The sequence below is a fragment of the Tenrec ecaudatus genome, chromosome 8, assembly GCF_050624435.1.
Source record: "Tenrec ecaudatus isolate mTenEca1 chromosome 8, mTenEca1.hap1, whole genome shotgun sequence".
In the NCBI taxonomy this organism is placed as follows: Eukaryota; Metazoa; Chordata; class Mammalia; order Afrosoricida; family Tenrecidae; genus Tenrec; species Tenrec ecaudatus.
In genome coordinates this window covers 62,450,028-62,469,488 of record NC_134537.1, presented here as the reverse complement: position 1 = coordinate 62,469,488, position 19,461 = coordinate 62,450,028, and the positions used below count along the sequence as shown (strand labels likewise).

The 19,461-nt window shown below is 39.5% G+C and overlaps 1 protein-coding gene across 4 annotated transcripts in view; it reads left to right on the top strand.

Annotated features, from left to right (window-relative positions):
* Nucleotides 1–19,461, top strand: part of MTR (5-methyltetrahydrofolate-homocysteine methyltransferase) — a 190,293-nt gene that overhangs the window by 152,369 nt on the left and 18,463 nt on the right. For all 4 annotated transcript variants that reach the window (XM_075556395.1, XM_075556396.1, XM_075556397.1 and 1 more), the window contains exons 23-25: nt 4,228–4,295; nt 4,839–4,959; nt 8,114–8,195. In XM_075556395.1, the coding sequence (XP_075412510.1) occupies nt 4,228–4,295; nt 4,839–4,959; nt 8,114–8,195 (271 nt within the window). The remainder of the gene's footprint in view (nt 1–4,227; nt 4,296–4,838; nt 4,960–8,113; nt 8,196–19,461) is intronic.

The window sequence follows — 19,461 nt, the reverse complement described above, 5'->3', positions numbered from 1 at the left end:
CTTCCTCAGGGAACCATTACTCTTGTTACTGTTTCTGAAGGGCTATCTACCTTGGCTTTCATATATCAAAAGATCTTAAATGTGCAAATGAATCTGCACAAATCTGACATGATTAATAAAGTAAAACAAAAACCATAATAGTAAGGGAAGGAAATATTAAAATAGTATAGGGTAGTTATTTGGTCCATCTGTGCTATACTGCACCCTGGATCTATCATCCTTTCCATGCGACCCTTCAGAGAGAGACTGTCCGATTATCTTGCAGGGGAGTTTTGGGTCTCTACGACATCTATGCTCCCTTTACACCGATTTGGTTGCTTGTTTTTGAACTTCTGATACATCTTCCCATCAACACTTCATGATCACACAGGCTGGTGTGCTTCCTCCATGTGGGCTTTCTTGCTTCCCTGCTAGATGGCCGCTTGTTTAACTGCAAAGCTCTGAAGGTCCCAGATGCTATAGCTGGCACCATCCACTTTCTTCAATACATTTGCTTGTGCACCCATTTTGTCTTCAGTGATAGTGTCAGGAAGGTGAGTATCATGCAATGCCTCAGTATAAACTGTTTTTGTACTGAGAGAAGATTTAAGTAGAGGTCCAAAGTCCATCTGCTTCCATGTTTTATTTGCATGTATATACATATATAAGCAAATACATATATTTACATATATACATACATATATTTTTTAATTAAAAGATAATTTTATTGGGATATCTTAGAGCTCTTATAAGGATCATACATCAATTATATCCAGCATATTTGTACATATGTTGCCATCATTTTTTTCTAGACATTTACTTTCTTTTGAGCCCTTGGTGTCAGCACTTCTTTCCACCCTCCCTCTAGCCTATGACCCCTTGATAAATTATAAATTATTATTTTCATATCTTACACTGACCACTGTGTCCCTTCTCCCATGATTCTGTTGTTCATCCCCAGTGCAGTTATGTGCTGATCATTGCTATTGGTTCCCCCCTGCTCCTTCTTCCCACCTTCCCCCTTCCCTTCAAGTATCACTATTCCCATTCCTGTACCTCCTTCTTTTTTTTCTCCTGCCCCACTATCATATTTACCCATCATTCACTTCTCAGTAATACTTCTCAGATTCAATTCAATTGATCAAACATGAGCAGAAACTGACATAGAGGAGATGAACTTTTATCTGTTAAATAGAGAACCAGTCCAGTCCTCATTTCTTTCAGGGTTATATATCCTGGGTCCGGCTTACCTAACAATACATATACCCTTTTTAGTCTTCAACATTCGTATCTGAAAGGCAAGCATTCTGAAAGTCCTCATTGCAATTCCTGCAGTCAAGGATGGAGTGGTCTAGTGCCCCCCAGGTACCCCTTTGGACTTTCAGTGTGACTCCCCTGTGAGTAATCCCTAACCAGTTCCAATGGGGGAAGTGCTAAGAGCTGCCCCCTGAGTCAGAAGTCTAAGATCAGGATTCTTAGGGGACCGCATGACTTTGCTCCCATCACTAGTCTGTTGCCCTCCCCTCTTGATTTGCCTCCTTGTGGGTGGATCAGGCCAGTGGCTCTCCCCAAACTGTATCTTCAGGGATGTCCTTTGTAGTGCTGTCATCTAGGGAGAGGGCATCACATCCCGGACTGAGACTATCTCTGCTGTCATCTCTGAAAACATGCTGCTCCAAATAGGAACATCGCCCTCAAGGATTGGCATACTGGAATGAGGTCTACTCTTGCTCTCCGTTTCCTATGGCAATTTAAACAATACCCTCCCCTTGGGTTGGTTAGTGCCTTGACCCCTCATTGCCATCATTTTTCTTCCCCCACCCTTCTGTGGGCCTTAAAGTCATATGAGAGAGGTGGCAAAGATGCCTTTCAACACAGGTGCTATCTGCATCTGGTTTTGATGACATGATTCATTGGGTTTGGTATGTTTCATGCCAGAATATTTAGTCCTCAGCCCAGGAATTGTGAGTTGTACGCATTTCCCCTATTCCCATTTTGCTGTTTGAACTTTTTTAGTGGACTTCTGTTATACTTGACCTTTTATGCACAATAGCCTCCAACTCTTTTCACAAGATGGGGTTTTTCATAGTTTCATCACTATTTTTTAGGGATATGTAGTATTCCATTGTGTTTACACATCAGAGTTTTTTAATCCATTCATCTATTGATGGAAATTAGACTTTCCAATTTTTTGCGATTGTAAACTATGCAGCTATGAGCATTGGAGAACAGATGTCTAATTGTGCATGGACTGTTTCTTATTTGGGGGGCGTATATGCCCAGTAGTGGAATTTGCTGAGTCATATGGTAGCACGATTTCCATCTGTATTACCAAATTGCTTTCCACAGTGTACATAACTACAAGATCACCAGCAGTGAATTAGCATTCCTACCACAACACACCCCTTCCAACATTTGTTGCTTTCTGTATTTTTGAATTGGGCTATCTTTGTGGGAGTTAGGTGGTAGCTCATAAATATTTTGATTTGCATTTCCCGAATAACGAATGATCAGAAACATTTTCTCACATGCTATTGGCCATTTGGATTTACCCCTTTGGAAATCTTCTGTGCACGTCTTTTGTCCACCTTGTCAGTGAGATATTCGTTTCTAAGACATTTTATAAATTCAGTGCAATTCTGATACAAATTCCAGCATTATTTTTCAAAGAAATGGAAAAATCTGACTACCAACTTCAAGTAGAAAGTGAAGAAGCCCAGAATTAATAAGGCACTTCTCAAGAGGAAAAACAAAATGAACGGGCTTGCACTTTTGACTTTAAAACTTATTATATAGTCATAGTTATCAAAACAGCATGGTATTGGTGTAATGATAAGATATTTAGGCCAATGGATAAGAAAAGAATCTCCAGAAATTAAAACAGTATCATACAACTGATCTTTGACAAAGGCCCCCACAAATATCAAATGGGAAACAGATGCCCTGTTTAACAAATGGTGCTGGAAAACTAGATGTCAGCCTACAGAAGAATGAAATACCATCATTTCCTCACTCCATACACAAGAACAAATTCAAGGTGGATCACTGACCTTGAGGTAAAACCCAAAACTATCAGGATCATCAATGAGAAAATTTGGACAAAGCTAAGAACCTTAGCACAGGGAGTACATGGGCTACCAGAAATAAGGAAGGCTAAACACTCATAAAACAGATGAATGGGATTTACTAAAGATAAAATTGAAAGACATCATTAAAAGAGTAATAAGAGAGCCCAGAAACTGGGAAAAGATAGTAACGACATAGCAAACAAAGGGCTTTTTTACTAAAATCTACAGACGCTTGGAAGCATGCTAATTTTTTGACATTCTCATAAAACTAAATTATAAAAATGACTTGAGCGTTCTCATAAAACTAAATTATAAAAACGACTTGAACATTATGACAACCCATTGGTGTCTAGTGTATTCTAACTCATAAAGACTCTGTAGGGCAGAGAAGTACTGCCCTGTAGGGTTCCAAAGCCAACTGCCATGTCTATCTCCAGTGGAGAAGCTGGATGCTTTCCAACCTCTGCTGTTTTAGTTAGCAAGCTCTTTAACCATAGCACCACCCAGGGTCATTAAACATTGAGCAGAAGTTCCTAGAAACTCCATGAATTGGGATTCTTCTGCTAATACTTTTTATTTATGGTTTTTTTTTTTAACAGAACGTGTTGCAGGCTTTCTGTTGCGTGTCTTGTTAGTGAACTTGCCTCTGATTCATTTTCCCTTCCTTGCCTTGATGGCCAGATTTCCCATTATCAGCTTTTCTGTGCAAGAACTGACATTTTCAATATCCTTCTCAGTATCTTCCATATAGTACATTTCATAATATATATTCAGTCAATTTCCCCAGCATTTTTGTTGACGTAATGGCTAAGAAAATGGGCTTTTTTGATAGATCCTGGCCCAAATTTCAACTCTGCCATTAACTAGCTGTGTCACTGGGCAAGTTGCTTAGCTTCTTTGGGCTGTGCCCAGGCTTCAAAATTAAAATGTGACTAATGCAGCACTTTTTCTGTAGCATTGCATTGAAGGCTAAATGTGATTGCTTATGCAATACCTTGCATAGTTCTTGGCATGTGGTATCTAGTAAATGGGAGTTATAGTGGTGGTTGGTATTTAGTGAGTGTTTCAATGTCATTTCCATTTACTTTAGAGCCGAACTTAATGGCTGCAATTAAAATGTTCATTTCATCTTTGTGGCTAATGGGTCCTCATTAATTTTCTTCTCATTTTTGTGCTTTAGGGTTATTGATTTAGGTGTCATGACTCCCTGTGATAAGATACTGAAAGCTGCTCTTGACCACAAAGCAGGTACTATGCAGCTATACTTAATGGGAATTTCATTAAATGTTGCATCTTCCAAGTATTGGTCAGTGAATAGTAATGCCTCAACTCATGTGGGACCAGTGGGACATTAAGACATCAGGTGTCAGATCCTCCATGGGAATTGTTCTGATTAGCATTTATAATGATTGTTGGGCATGCTGATTAAGTTTCATTGAAACTCCTTTATAGCTCTGGAGATGGGAATGAGGATGGGTTCTTATAAAGAAAGTGTATGAGATAGTCTGTGTCTCTTTTTTGTTTGTTTGTTTCCTTGGATACGGTAATGTTAGTTTGTGAGATATATTCTGATACTATTCAAAACTCTTAATAAGTATATTATTGCAGCTTAAAGTCACAAATCATATTTATTAATAAATGTAAAAAAGTAAGTAAAAAGCCCCCAGTTAGAAATACAGTCATGAAATTAGAAATTGGAACTCCATGTTAGGTCTTATGGTCTTAATGACAATTTTTTCCCTATATTTCTTCACATATTTTCTCATATTCCTTCTCCTTTTAAAATAATAGATATAATTGGTCTGTCAGGACTTATTACTCCTTCCCTTGATGAAATGATTTTTGTTGCCAAGGAAATGGAGAGATTAGCTATAAGGATTCCATTACTGATTGGAGGAGCAACCACTTCCAGGTAAGTCTTACTAATGACAGTTTTACGTGACTGTAAATTCTCTTTAGTTGTCAGTGTTTGAAAACACTGATAAAAGCTGTATTGCTTTGTTTTATCTTATGATCTTGACTAGTACATGTATTAGTACATAAAAACACAAGCTTTCTAGTCTTTGGTTAAATAAGAACCAGAACGCGTTTGGAAACTCCTTTGTGATTCCCAGACTCCTTGTTTCCCTTCTTAACCCTACCCTCCTTTTACTTGTAGTCTTCTGATTTTTCTTAATTCTCTCACCTCCGATTTAGTTTCTGATATCCCAGTAAACGCTAGTTTCTATTGAAGTCAAGCTGGGTAGAAAAGTCAATCTTTTTACACAGAGACTTTGCTTAAACTTATGCCTGCCCTGGTCTTGAAGCGAGGTGTCTGACTGAATAATTACAGGTTCCTGTAATGGAACTCAGACCCTCTAATTGTTTAGAAAGGTAAGTTCACTGCAATTGAGTCAATTACTCATAGTGACTCTACAGGACAGATTAGAACTTCCCCATTTGGGTGTCCAAGATGACTTTGCACCCACCAGTTGGTGTTATTCTTGCATTCTGCATCATTGCATGTTACTGCATGATTCTGAAGAGGGATTCAAAGACTAACATTGGACTTAAGGACTTAAGTTGTACCTGGCTGGGATGTTTTCCTGATAGAGAATTACTTCTTGCCATAAAGTTCTTTCTTACACATATATGAGAGTCACTGGATCTGTTCCTGTAGTTAACCTGGCCTAAAAAAATTTGATTGGTAAGTTTATATAGCAAAAAGGAATAATAGCAAAGCAGCCCACACAACAATATATGGTTCAATCGGACTCACTTTTGTGGGTCAGTTAATATACTAAGACTCTTTCCAACCCACCTAGTCACTAGGTCCTAAGGTCAATAAAGCAGAATGTAGGAAGGCAAGGTGTGGTGAAGAGTAGCAGAGGGAAGTTGCATAGTGTGGCAAAACACAGTGGAAGCCACAGGTGTGGCAATGAAAGGTGGCTGGCTGGTTGTATGACTGCATGTGGAAGGGAGAATAGTCAGCCCACAGGCAGCATAGCATGAAAACACACCAAGCTGCAGCACAGCGACGCAGTATAGCATGCATGGAAAGGCATGGCACAGTAAAATGGTCCACAGGCATGGCATGGCACGGCACGCGTGGTGAGGCAAGGCAGCTGGATCAGACAGCACCCAGGTCTGACCAACAAGGAGGATAGAGCCTAGGAGGATGGCAGGTAGAGACTCCACTCCTACACCCCCCACTTGATCACCTCCATCATTCAAAAAGAGCAAACTCCATCCCCTCAACTTAATGCTTAATATAATTAACATAAATCATAAAAACACAACAGACACCAACATTATTCCCGTAGCTTCAATATCAAGCCTGCCCTGACATCCTAAAAGACCACAAGTTAGTAAAAACCAGACACTGTCCCCAACTGCTCAAAAGACCTCTGATCCATATAGTCCTATTTCCCCTCAGGATAAGGTCTAGACCATAAATGTTCTTTTGTTAGTATTGCTGTTGCTCTGTATTTATCATTCCTATACTCCCTTTAACACAAAGTTGTGCACTATTATAATTCATCCTCAATCAGGACTTCTCCATCTAATGCCATATATAAGGGCCATACAAGAAATCAGGGGATCAATCCTGAAAACAAAATAAACTAAAGACCTCACACCCAAAGGAAACACAGTAATGAATTAGCAGAAATGAATTACAGTACCAGCTAAATTATAAACCTAGAATGGTGTCTGTCTGTATTAGTCCTGGTTGACTAGAGAGACAAATTCATGGACACATTTAACACTCATATGTGTGTAATAGATAATTTCATATCAAAGAGTAACTGTATACTAAGAAAACATCTGAGCCCAGTCCAGATTAAGCCCATAAGTTTGATATTAGCCCATACGTTTGATACCAATCTATAAATTCCTCTTCAGACTCACCCAATACATGCAATGACGCCGAATGCAGGAAGGTCGCAGGCCAGTGGATGGAAATTCTCGTGGATCCCAGTGGCAGTGGAAGCATCTCAATGCTGGCAGCGGCCCCCCTCCACATGGCTCCTCAAACTCCAGGGCTCTAGTGTAGCTTCATGTTAACCTTAGTTAATGAAGTAATTTTAAGAAGTAACGGGTCTTTGTTTTGAAGTACTAACAGTTTCAAGCTTGGTAATAGGGATTTGGGGGCTGAACCAGCTTTAGAATAAAATATTATACTTAAACAGTAATGGAAGTAATGATTCCAAGAGAGTAAGTGAAGGAGGAGGAAGGGGGGAAGGGAGAATGGATAGCAATGATAGCAGAATACCACCACCACCCTCCCTGAGGGGGATGAATACCAGAGTGGAAGGCAAAGGGATAGTGTGAGAAGTGTAAGATATGTATAAATAATAAGAAGAATACATAATATATAAATAGTTCATGGGGGGGGTAAAAAGCTGATATTAAAGGGCTTAAGAAAGATAATATTTTAAAATTGCTGATGCCAATATTTGTACATGTCCAACATATAATGCATCGTTATATGTAAAATCCCCCAATAAATTATTTATTTTTTAAATTATTATAATAAATTATCTTTGTATGGAACTTCAGGCCCAGGGTTCCTGATCAGCAAGGTTCCTGGGGAACCAAGGTGTGTTAGTGTCCCCTTTGAGTGTGGTAGGATCAGCTTAAGACCTTTGGCCTATGACAGCTGTGCCTCCTCCCCTAGTTGCTGATGCCGCAGAGTCCCTGGCCGACCTCCCAGTTGCTTAGAAGGGAGAAGCCAGCCCAATTTGACCTTCCTGACACTAATGTACCACTGCATTGGACAGGTTACCTCCCTGTTAGTAGTTACCACAAGGTCACAAGTGTCGTGAAGGTGTGGAAAAGGTATTTGTCAATTGCCGCAGAATCTTTGGTAGCCAGAGCCAGTCGGTGTCTACTTTTCCCCTTTAACTCTGCATTTTTAAAAAGGAAAGGAGAAAGTTACTCTTGTTTTACAGGGAGAATTTGGAGTTAAGTAACATGAACTCTTTTTCTAGAAAGCACCGTAGAAACACAATGTCACTAATAGTTCTGAACAAGGGTTGTGTGGAAACTATCATTACTGATAGATATGTTTTTCTTCCCCTCTTCAGAACCCACACAGCAGTTAAAATAGCTCCAAGATACAGTGCTCCTGTAATCCATGTCCTGGATGCATCCAAGAGTGTGGTAGTGGTGAGTATAGGGTTTGTTCCGGTACATTATAAAGAAAGAGCAAGAAGGGCTTTAAGAATTAAGATTGTTGCTGAATATTTTCTGTTTATTTCTATCCAATTGTATTTTCAATGTGCAAAATAGAAATTTCAGGCATGTGGTGGTGCTGCTGCTGCAGTGATTTGCTAACATTACTAGAAAGAGAGTCAGACAAACCTGCAGTATGCCTCCAAATGACATCTATTGAAATAAGCAGCTGGCCGGGCAATTCTAAGAAGTATGTTGCTTTTGTTAGTTGCTATTGGCATTGTTCTGACCTATAGCCGCCCTATAAATAAGAGAAGGAAACACTGCCAATGTTGCACCATCATCACAATCATTCCAATGCTTGAGCCCACTCTTGAAGCCACCCTGTCAAGCCATCTCCTTGAGAGCCTTCTTTTTCATTGCCCCTCACTTTACCAAGTGTGCTGTCCTTCTCCAGGGACTGGTCTCTTTGGACAACATGCCCAAAGTGTATGAGATGAAGACTCACCATCCTTGCTTCCAAGGAGCACTCTGGCCATACTTGTTCTAAGACAGATTGCTTTGCAGTCCATGGCTCTTTCAATATTGTTCTCCAGCAGTACAATTCAAATTATTCCGTGTATAACACACACATGCATATGAGGCAGTTGAGAATACTATGTCTTGGATCAGGCTCACTTCAGTCCCAAAAGCAACAAGCTTGCTTTTCAATACTCTAAAGCAGCGGTTCTCAACATGTGGGTCAAGACCCCTTTGGGGGTCATCTGACATCAGCAGTGATGTCCTTTGTTTCACGTCCTCCTCTGAATCTGGCCTGAACCATCAGCAGCTCCTTATCAATGTACTGTTGCAACAGTTGTTGGATAGTCTCAGCAAAATTTTACTTGCATGTGATATTGTTCTATAATTTGAGAATTTTGTTGGGTCACCTTTCTTTGGAATGGGTACACATATGGATCTCGTCCAATCTTTTATCCAAGTAACTGTCTTCCAAATTTCCTCACATAGTTGTGGCTCCAGTGCTTCATGAGCTTGTTGAAATAGTTCAGTTGGTAGTCCATCAATTTTTTAGCCTTGTTTTTGGCTATTGGTTTAAATAAAGCTTAAACTTCTTCCTTCAACACCATTGTTTCTTGCTCATATGCTACTTCCTGAAATGGTGGAATGTCAGCTAGTACTTTTTGGTACACTACTAACTGTATTCTTTCCATCTTCTTAGGATGCTTTCTACATCGTTCAATATTTTTACATAGGGCCCTTCAATATCGCAAATAGAGGCTTGTAGCTTTTCTTGTGTTCTTTCAGTTTCTGACAAGGTTAGCACATTCTTCCCTGTTGATTTTCTAGCTCTAGGCCTTTGCACATTTCATTATGATATTTTATTGTATTTTCTCAAGCTGTCCCTTGCAATGTCTGTTCAGCTCTTTGACTTCGCTATTTCTTTCCTTTGCTTCAGCTACTTTACTATGAAGAGTACATTTTAGTCTCTTCTAACATCCATTTTGATCTTTTCTTCTTTCCTGTCTTTTTAAGGATCTTTTCCTTCATGAATGATGGTCTTGATGTCCACACATAGCTCATCAGGTTTTCTGTCATTAGTATTCAGTGCAGCAAATCCGCCCTTGAAGGTCAGGTAGAATAGACTCAAAGTTATATTTTAGCTCTAGTCGACTTATTTTTAGCAATTTTCTTCAGCTTTAGCTTGAACTTATATAATAATCTTTTCCACAATCAGCCCCTGGCCCACATTCCCACAAATGTAGTCAATTTGATTTGTTTGTATTCTTCTGGGAAAGCCCTTGTGTATAGTTACCTTATGTGTTGTTGAAGAAAGGTACTTATTATGAACAAATCTGTTATCGTGCAAAATCTTATGTGACCTCCAGGTTCATTTCTTTCACCAAGATCTTATTTTTCCACTCTGTTCCACTTTGCCTCCAAAGTTTGCATTTAAATCACCAGTAATTATCAATGGATCTTTATTGCATGTTTGATCAATTTCTGACTGAAGTCGTTGGTAGAATTCATCAATTTCTTTGCCACTCGCCTTTATAATTAGTGCATGAATGTGAATAATAGTTGTATTAATTGGATTTCCTTAAAGACAGGTAGATACATTTCTGTTACAGACAGTATTGTACTTCATGATGGATTTTGCAGTGTCCTTTTTGACAATGAGTGTCACATCATTACTTTTGATTGTTTTATTCCTGGCCTAATAAAATCATATGATTTTTCTGATTCAAAATGTCCCCAAACCAGTCCATTTAACCTCACTAATTCATAGGATATAGATCTTTATGCATTCCACTTCATTTTTTGTTGACTCCCAATTTTCGAAGATTCATACTTTGCACATTTCACGTTCTGATCATTAGCAGATTTTTGCATCTGTTTGTCCTGACCTTGAGTTTTGCCCCCTCAGCAAATAGGTGTCACTCCCACAGGCTTGTGTTTTAGAGACTATATGCAGTCATTCTGCTGGGTGTACCATAACAAACTGTGGATCGTGTTGAAAAGAATGGTAATTCCAAAACACTTCTTTGTGCGCATGTGGAACTTGTAAATGGATCAGTAGGCAGTTGTGAGAACAGAACAAGGAAATACCCCATGTTTTAAAATCAGCAAAGGTGTGCACCATACTTGTTCAGTCTATATGCTCAGCAAATAATCAGAAAATTTGGCTTATATGAAGAAGAATGTGGCACCAAGATTAGAAGAAGACTTATTAGCAACCTGCAGTATTCAGGTGACACAACCTTGCTTACTAAAAGTGACTTGGATGGAAGCATTTAGTGATGATCATTAAGGATTGCAGTCTTCATTATGGATTAAGTTTCAATGTAAAAATGATCAAAATCCATACAACTGGACCAATAGTTAGCATCATGATAAATGGAGAAGAGGTTGAAGTTATCAAGAGTTTTGTCTTGCTTGAATCAGTAATCAATACTCATGAAAGCAGCAGTTAAGAGGTCAAAAGACATACTGCATTACATCCATCTGCTGTACAACACATTTTTAGAGTATTGAAAAGCAAGGATGTTACTTTGAGGACTAAGGTGCATCTTACCCAAGACAGTATTTTCCATTGGACCCTGAATTAGGAAAACTAAAGAATTTATGCTTTTGAATTGTGGCACTAGAGAATATTGAAAGTAGCATGGACTGCTTAAAAGGACAAATCAGTTTGTCTTTTAAAAAAAAAGTCCAGATTGCTCCTTAGAGGACTGGCAGAATGGCAGGATTTCATCTTATAAACTTTCATCTTATAAACTTTGGACATCATCTCAGGAGAGACTAGTTCCTCAGGGACATTGTGCTTGATTGAGAGGCAGGTAATAAGAGGAAGGACCTCAGGAAGATGAATTAACACCGTATCTGCAATAGCTGGGCCCCATCAGCTTTCTTCACCATCTTTGCTTATGTACCCACCTTGTCTTTGGCAATCTTGTCAGGAAGGTGAGCATCATGGAATGCCATTTTAATAGAAAGTGTTCTTGCACCTAGAGAGTACTTGAGTGGAGACCCAATGTCCATCTGCTACCTTAATACTAAACCTGTAAATATATGCACATAGATCTGTTCCCCATCATCATATATAAATATATTTACATATGTCCATACCTGTATTTAGACCTTTAGAAATACCCTTTGTCTCCTAGTTCTTTCTTCTATTTCCTTTTACTTTCTTCTTGTCCCACTATCATGTTCAGCCTTCATTTGTGTTTCAGTAATTCCTCTCGGTGACATTGCCCATGATCAAGCCCCACAAGGCATCCAACACCCTCCTCACCATCGATTTTAGATCATTTCTTGTTCCCTTGTTTCTGGGTTTGTTAACACTCCCCACCTCCTCTCTCCCATTTCTCCCAGGACTGTTGGTCCTATTGCTTTCTCCTCCGGAATTTTTATCCCGCCTATCTTATCTAATAAGATAGACACACAGCGACAATAATAAGTACAAAAACAAGCAGAGCAAAAGAAAACAAAAACATCAAACAACAACATAAACCAACGACCACAAAAAGAAAAGCCTATAAATAGTTCCAGGTTTTTTTTGTTGATGTTTAGGAGTGTTTTATGGTTGAGTCTCATGGGGTGCCACACCCTGGCTCCAAAGTCTATTTTTGATATTCCCTGGTGTCTTCATTATAGCTTTGCTCCCCTTGCTATACTGTTACACTCTCAGTGTCCCCTTGCTGTACTGTTGCACCATACCCTGGTGTGGTGGGGTCAGATCGAGCACAATTCCCACACTGTTCCTCCAGTGTTGTCCCTTTAATCAATGTGTGTCCCCGAGGGGGACGTATCCATCAAGAAATATTTACGCCTAGAGTAAATTCCGGTTGGGTCAAGAAGGAAGTCAACTGAAAATGTATTATACTATAGTTTGATCCGCCATTATCAAGTTTACAACAATCTGTCTTTTTTTAACATTGATTTATAATCTATACTGAAGGTTGAAATCCTTGATCTTAATTAACAAGTGCTTTAAGTCTTCTTCACTTTCAGCAAGTAAATTGTGCCATCTACCTATCCAAGGTTGGTAATAAGCATTCTTCTCCATGTAAGCCAGCTGCTGTGATTATTTTCTTCAGATACGGATGGAATAAGTATATTGAGAGAATACAACCCTGACACACACCTTTCCTGATGTCAAATCTGCAGTATTCCATAGTTCTTTCCCACAACTGCCTCTTCATCCATGTACAGATTCTGTAAGAGCACAATCTAAGATTTCCATTCTTTTAATGCTGTATATTGCTATTGTCTGCACAGTTAAAAGTCTCAGCCTAGTCAATAAAAAGCAAGCATCTTTCTGGTAGTCTCTGCTTTCAGCCAACAATCATCTGACACTAGCAGTGATATCCCTTGTTCCGTGTCCTCCTATGAATTCAGACTGAACTTTAGGCAACTTCCTAGTAGTGTACTGCTGCAACCATTACTAGATGATCTTCAGCAAATTACTTGCATGTGGTATCAATAACATTGTTCTATAATTTGAGCCTACTGTTGGGTCATCTTTCTTTGGAATGGGTACAAATATGGTTCTCTTCCAGTCAGTTGGCCAAGTAGTTATCTTCCAAATTTCCTGGCATAGATGAATAAGTGCTTCTAGTACTACTTCAGCTTGTTGAACACTTCAATTAGTATTCTATCAATTTCTATAGCCTTATATAGAAGGCTATCGCTTTTTTAGCTGTTTTTCGTGCAAGTGGACTTCATCCTTCAATACCATTGGTTCTTGCTCATATGCTACCTCTTGAAATGGTTGACTATCTCCTAGTTCCTTTTGGTACTGTGACTCTGTTTATCCTTTCCATATTCTTTAGATAATTGATTCCTGTACCATTCAATATTTTGCCCATAGAATCTTTCAACATTTCTACTCAAGGCTTGTTTTGTTTCTTAAGTTCTTTTTTTAAAAATCATTTTATTGGGGGCTCATGCTACTCTTATCACAGTCCATACATAAATCCATTGTGTGTCAAGCACATTTGTCCGTTGTTTGCCCTCATTATTCTCAAAACGTGTTCTTTCTATTTGGGCCCTTGATATCAGCTCCTTATTTTTTACCTCACAATCTTTGTCTTATCAGATAGTACAGCTGTTCTAGTGTCTGACTTGTGGGTAGAGGCGAGGGATCTGCCAAAGGCTTAATCTGACTATATACTCTAGGCCAGTGGTTCTCAACCTTCCTAATGCCGCAACCCTTTCATACAGTTCCTCATGTTGTGGTGACCCCCAACCATAACATTATTTTCATTGCTACTTCATAACTAATTTTGCTACTGTTATGAAGTGGGCGACCCCTGTGAAAGGGTTGTTTGACCCCCAAAAGGGTCGTGACTCAGAGGTTGAGAACCGCTGCTCTAGATGGAGTTGGGCTCCCGTTGTCCTTCACAGCCTTCTTCAAATGGGGTGTTCACAATTTACGTTCTTATCATTTGATGACAGCAAAACAACAACAACAAACACACAAAAGAAAAACTTTGCAGTCATCGCCTGGGGTATAAGGTAATTGCATTGATACTATCAATAATTTAACCAGTACCATAGAATTTTAGGTACTATTGAGATAAGTAGTTCATTCGAGTATAGTTAGGCTGAGAACTGCAATTCAAGGGTTGCGACTTTGTACAAATTGAATTCTTAAATGGTTGAGCTGTGTTTACATTGAGCATGAAGATTGGTGCTAGGGGAAATTTTACTGTAACATTCCTTGCCTACCAAATTAGTACCTGTCACATTAATGCAAGGGGAGCATTGAAATAGTAAATATATTGCGGTTCTGAGTCTCCTTTCATTTGATGGCCACTAAGTCAGTGGTCCCACTCAAGGCCCAATGACTACTATTTCCACATCCAAGGATTAGCCATCATTTGCTTCCTCTGCCATCAGAGAATTTCAATCCTAAATCCAAGGGCTACAGGTAGTTTTGAAGTATGGACCAACTTGGTTAGTCAGGCTTCCACATCAAGTCCTTCTGGTGCGGCCCTTAGTCCTCAGTTTCTTTATCATTGTCATGAGTGACTAGTGCACCATGTAGGTATAGAGATGTTATCCTATCACTGATAGTAATGTGCTCCAGGATAGATTCTGAAATCTTCCTTTTGGTGATGAATATACCGTATATACTTTAGTGTAAGTCAAGTTTTCATCATATTCTCAATGCAGTTTTTGTGGTAAAATTAGGTGTCTCGGCTGATATTCAAGTCGGCTTATACTTGAGTATATACAGTAATGCCATTCCTCTTGAATTTTTTATTCCAAGCCTAGTAAACTATCTGATTCTTTGATTGGAAATGGCCATGCCGGTCCGTTTCAGTGCACTAATGCCTAGGAAGTACATTTTTATACATTCCATTCATTTTTTTTTAACTTCCAGTTTTCTTAGATTCATCATTTATACCTTCCACATTCCCATTATCAATGGATGTTTATGGCTGTTTCTTCTCAAATCGACTTGTGCCCCACCAGCAAAAGTTGTCCTTTATTCATGTCATTAAGTTTAATCAACTTTGAGGAGGCTGTTTCACCAAAGTCGTATTTTCAGGCTCATCTTTTGCTATTGTCTCTGAGAGTATTCTACGGCTAAAAGGTTTTCATTGGCTGTTCCTCAGAAGTGGACTACCTACTTCTTCCTCTTAATCTGTTCCCAGTTTGAAGTTCTACTAAAACCTGTTCCCATGGGTGACCCTGCTTACATTTAAAATGCTCGTGGTATAGCATAACTTTCAGCATCCCAGCAACATGCAAGCCACGATAGTAGGACAAACTGACAAACCAGTGGGAAGAAGCTCAGAGTAGAGTCCCATAGCCTCTGTTCCAATTTAGTTCTCAATCATACGCACTATTTGAAAGCCACTGATCCTGTCCAGAGTCACAAATGGCTTATGTGTGCAGTTGCTAACCCCAAGATGGGAAATGCAAATTTTTCCCTAGATGCCTCATAAGAAAGGCTTGGGGATATACATCTGAAAAATTGGCAATAAAATCCTTATGAAACACAGTTCTACTCTGACAGAGCCAAATGGACTCCACAGTAATTGTTTCTTAATCTAGTTTAGCACTTCACATTTTGTAGTAGAAGAAATTTACCGAGGAGCCCTGATAGATATATGGCTACAGTATAGTGCACTTTCTGAGTAAAGCAGCCATCCTTTGAATCTATTCACGTATGTATATAAACTATTTTCAGGATGTCCTGTCATTTATTTTACTTTAACAGTGTGCCAGGAGCTCTTCTAAGAACTTTACATGAATTGTTTTATTTAATCCACAGAACAACCTCATGGCATAGAACTTTTATCAACTCCATTTTAGAAACAAAATAGAGGGATAAAGGGATTAGCGACTTTCAGGATTGACAAGCATGGGTTACTTATTTATTTGTTTGTAGTTGTTTTCTTGATATATGATTCATATATAATTCAGTGGTTTAAAGATATTAAAAAGAGTTGTGCAGTCATCACCACAGTCAATTTTAGACCTTATTTTCATTCTTGTGCTCATTATTATTAGTTTCTCATTTCCGCTTAAACTCCCATAATCTTAAGAAACTATTAATTCAATTATTATCTCTATAAGTTTATGCAGTGGATTTCATATAAAATCAAACAAAATCCTCAATAACAACAACAAAATCAGATAGAGATAGGCATCAATATGAAAGTAGAAAATAATATAAACTAGAACAAATTGTAAATGATTCAAAGGGGAAAGCATATGATAAGGTGTTAAATTTCAAGTTAACTATATCTTCATTAATCGACTTTCCAGTACGTTTTGTCTGAGAGCAGGGCTGTTTACAACCTAGGTCAACGGATAGAGGAAATTCACTGGAGGCTTAATCGAGGTGGGCTCTTTGCAAATGCACTTTGGGATTTTACGGTTCTCTATAACTATTGGCAAACATGGTTCTCAGAATTTAAACTCTAATACAATTCCCTTCTCTGGTTTTTAATTTTATTATTTATAGTCCTTGAATTACACTGGCTAGTGTGCTTCTTCCATGTGGACTTGGCTGACACCTTAGATAATTGTTGCTTGTTTTAAGTCGAGCTTTTTTTTTCTTTTTTTATTCATTTTATTGGGGGCTTGTACAATTCTTATCACAAACCATACATACATCCATTGTGTCAAAAAACATATGTACATTTGTTGCAAGCATCATTCTCAAAACATTTGCCTTCTACTTTAGCCCTTAATATCAGCTGCTCATTTTCCACCCTCCCTCCCACTCCCCCCTACCTCATGAACACTGCATCCTTAATAAATTATTATTTTGTCATATATTACACTGTCCGATGTCTCCCTCCACCTTCTTCTCTGCTGTCCCTCCCCCAGGGGGAGGCTGTACGTACGTAGATTTATGTAATCAGTTTCCCCTTTTCACCCCACATTCTCTCCACCCTCCAGGCATCGCCACTCTCACCACTGCTCCTGAAAGAGTCTTCTGTTCTGGATTCCCTGTGTTTCCAGCTCCTATCTGTGCCTATGTACATCCTCTGGTCTAGCCAGATTTGTAACGTAGAATTGGGATCATTATAGTGGGGGGCGGGGGGAGGGAAGTATTTTAAGAACTAGAAGAAAGTTATATGTTTCATTGTTGCTACCCTGAACCATGCCTGGTACATATCCTCCCCATAACCCTTCAGTAAGGGGTGTCCAGTTGGCTACCATTGGGCTTTCAGTCTCCACTCTGCACTAATCCACATTTTCAATGATATGATTTTTTGGTTCCTTGATACTTGATACCTGATCCCTTTGGCAGCTCGTGGTCACACAAGCTGGTGTGTTTCTTCCATGTGGGCTCTATTGCTTCTGAGCTAGATGGACACTTATTTATCTTTGAGCCTTTAAGACCCCAGATGCTATATCTTTTGATAGCTGGGCAACATTAGCTTTCTTTATCACATTTGCTTATGCACACGTTTGTCTTCAGTGGTCGTGTCAGGAAGGTGGGCACCCACTGATAAGAATTTTAGTTCTTTGATGTCTAATAACTGGTCCCTTCTACATCTCATGGTCAGCCAAACTGGTGTGCTTCTTCCATGTGGGCTTTGATGCTTCTCAGCTATATGGCCTCTTGTTTACCTTCAAGCCTTTAAGACCCTAAACGCTGTATCTTTTGATAGCCGGGCACCATCAGCTTTCTTCTTCACCACATTTGATGCACACATTTTTCTTCAGCAATCATGTTGGGAAGGTGTGCGTCCTGGAATGCCAATTTAATAGAACAAAGTGTTCTTTCATTGAGTAAGTGCTTGATGGAGGGCCAATGTCCATCTGATGCCTTAGTACTAAACCTATAAATATATGCATATGGGTCTGTTTCCCTACACTCATAAATATATTTACATATGTACATTCCAGTCTTTGGACCTCTATAAATACCCTTTGTCACCTAGTCCTTTCCTCTATTTCCTTTTACTTTCCTCTTGTCCCATTATCATGCTCAGCCTTCATTTGGGTTTCAGTTATTTCTCTCTGTTACCTTGCCCTTGTTGAATCCCTACCAGGCCACTCACACTCTCCTTGCTACTGATTTTGGATCACTTATTGTTCCCCTGTCCCTGGGTTGGTCAGCGCCACCTCCTTGCCCCCTCCTCCCCTTCTCCCGTGTCTCCCCAGGACCACTGGTCCCATTGTTTTCTCCTCCAGACTATTCATCCAGTCTATCTTATCTAGATAGATCTGTAGAGATAATAATATGCACCAAAAACAAGTCATTTCAAGATAGGCAATGAGTGAGAACACAGCTATGATAATAAAAAGGGAAACCAATTACCCACAGAAGAATAAATTAATTAAAAGAAAAAAATTTAAAGAAAGAAAAACCTGTAAATAGATCAAGGTCTGATTTTTTATCTCTCGGCGTGTCCTTCAGTCAGGTCCAATGGGGTACCAAGCTTTGGCCCCAGAATCTGTCCTTTGTACTTCCTCGGAGACCCCCTGCTCTGCTCCCACGGTTGCTGTGTCGCAGGCTTTTAGTGGTTTACCTCAGTGTCACAGAGTTAGCCTGGGCCAGTCCTGGCCCTGAGTCTCCAGTGTTGTCCCCCTTACAGAGATGGTGCCATCAAGAGACGGTGTGTCTCATATTTGGATCAGCCATATTGTCCACTCTGTCTATTGGCTGTTCAGAGTGGGGATATCATCCTCCAGGCTTGATGGGCCAGGATGTCCTCCACTCTGTCTTCCTCTCCCTTCATTTGCTCCCATTTCCGCTGATCAGACATGCCCCTCTCCCCTAGCTGCAGCTTCAGTGCCATCCTCTCAAGTAAATTATTCGGGGGTGAGGGGCAGTTGTCCACATAGCTGGTATGGGGACCGAACCCTCAGGCCCCTCCACTGGCTCCCCACTCCTTGCCGGCACACTGCATTCGTCTGGCACTGGCTTTATAGCTGGTCCCTCTGTCCCTGAGGAGACACAAACAATACCCTTCCCTTGTGTGGGTCAGTGCCCTATTCCCCCATCACACATCTTTTAAGACCCCAGATGCTATTCTTGCTGATAACCAGGTCTGTTTTTTTCACCATACTTTCAGCAGGAATGCATCAAGGTTGAGTTCAGATGGTCTCTGAAACTTTAAACCTACTCCTACTCAAATTAACAATTCCCCTCTAATTAAACCAGGCTGGAATCAAACTTGCAGTTTTGTATTTGTGATTAATGTGCAAGTAAGTTACTTCTCTGAAACTCAATCTTAAAAGCATTATTTTAGAACTTATTTTTTAATTTTTGGTTCTAAGG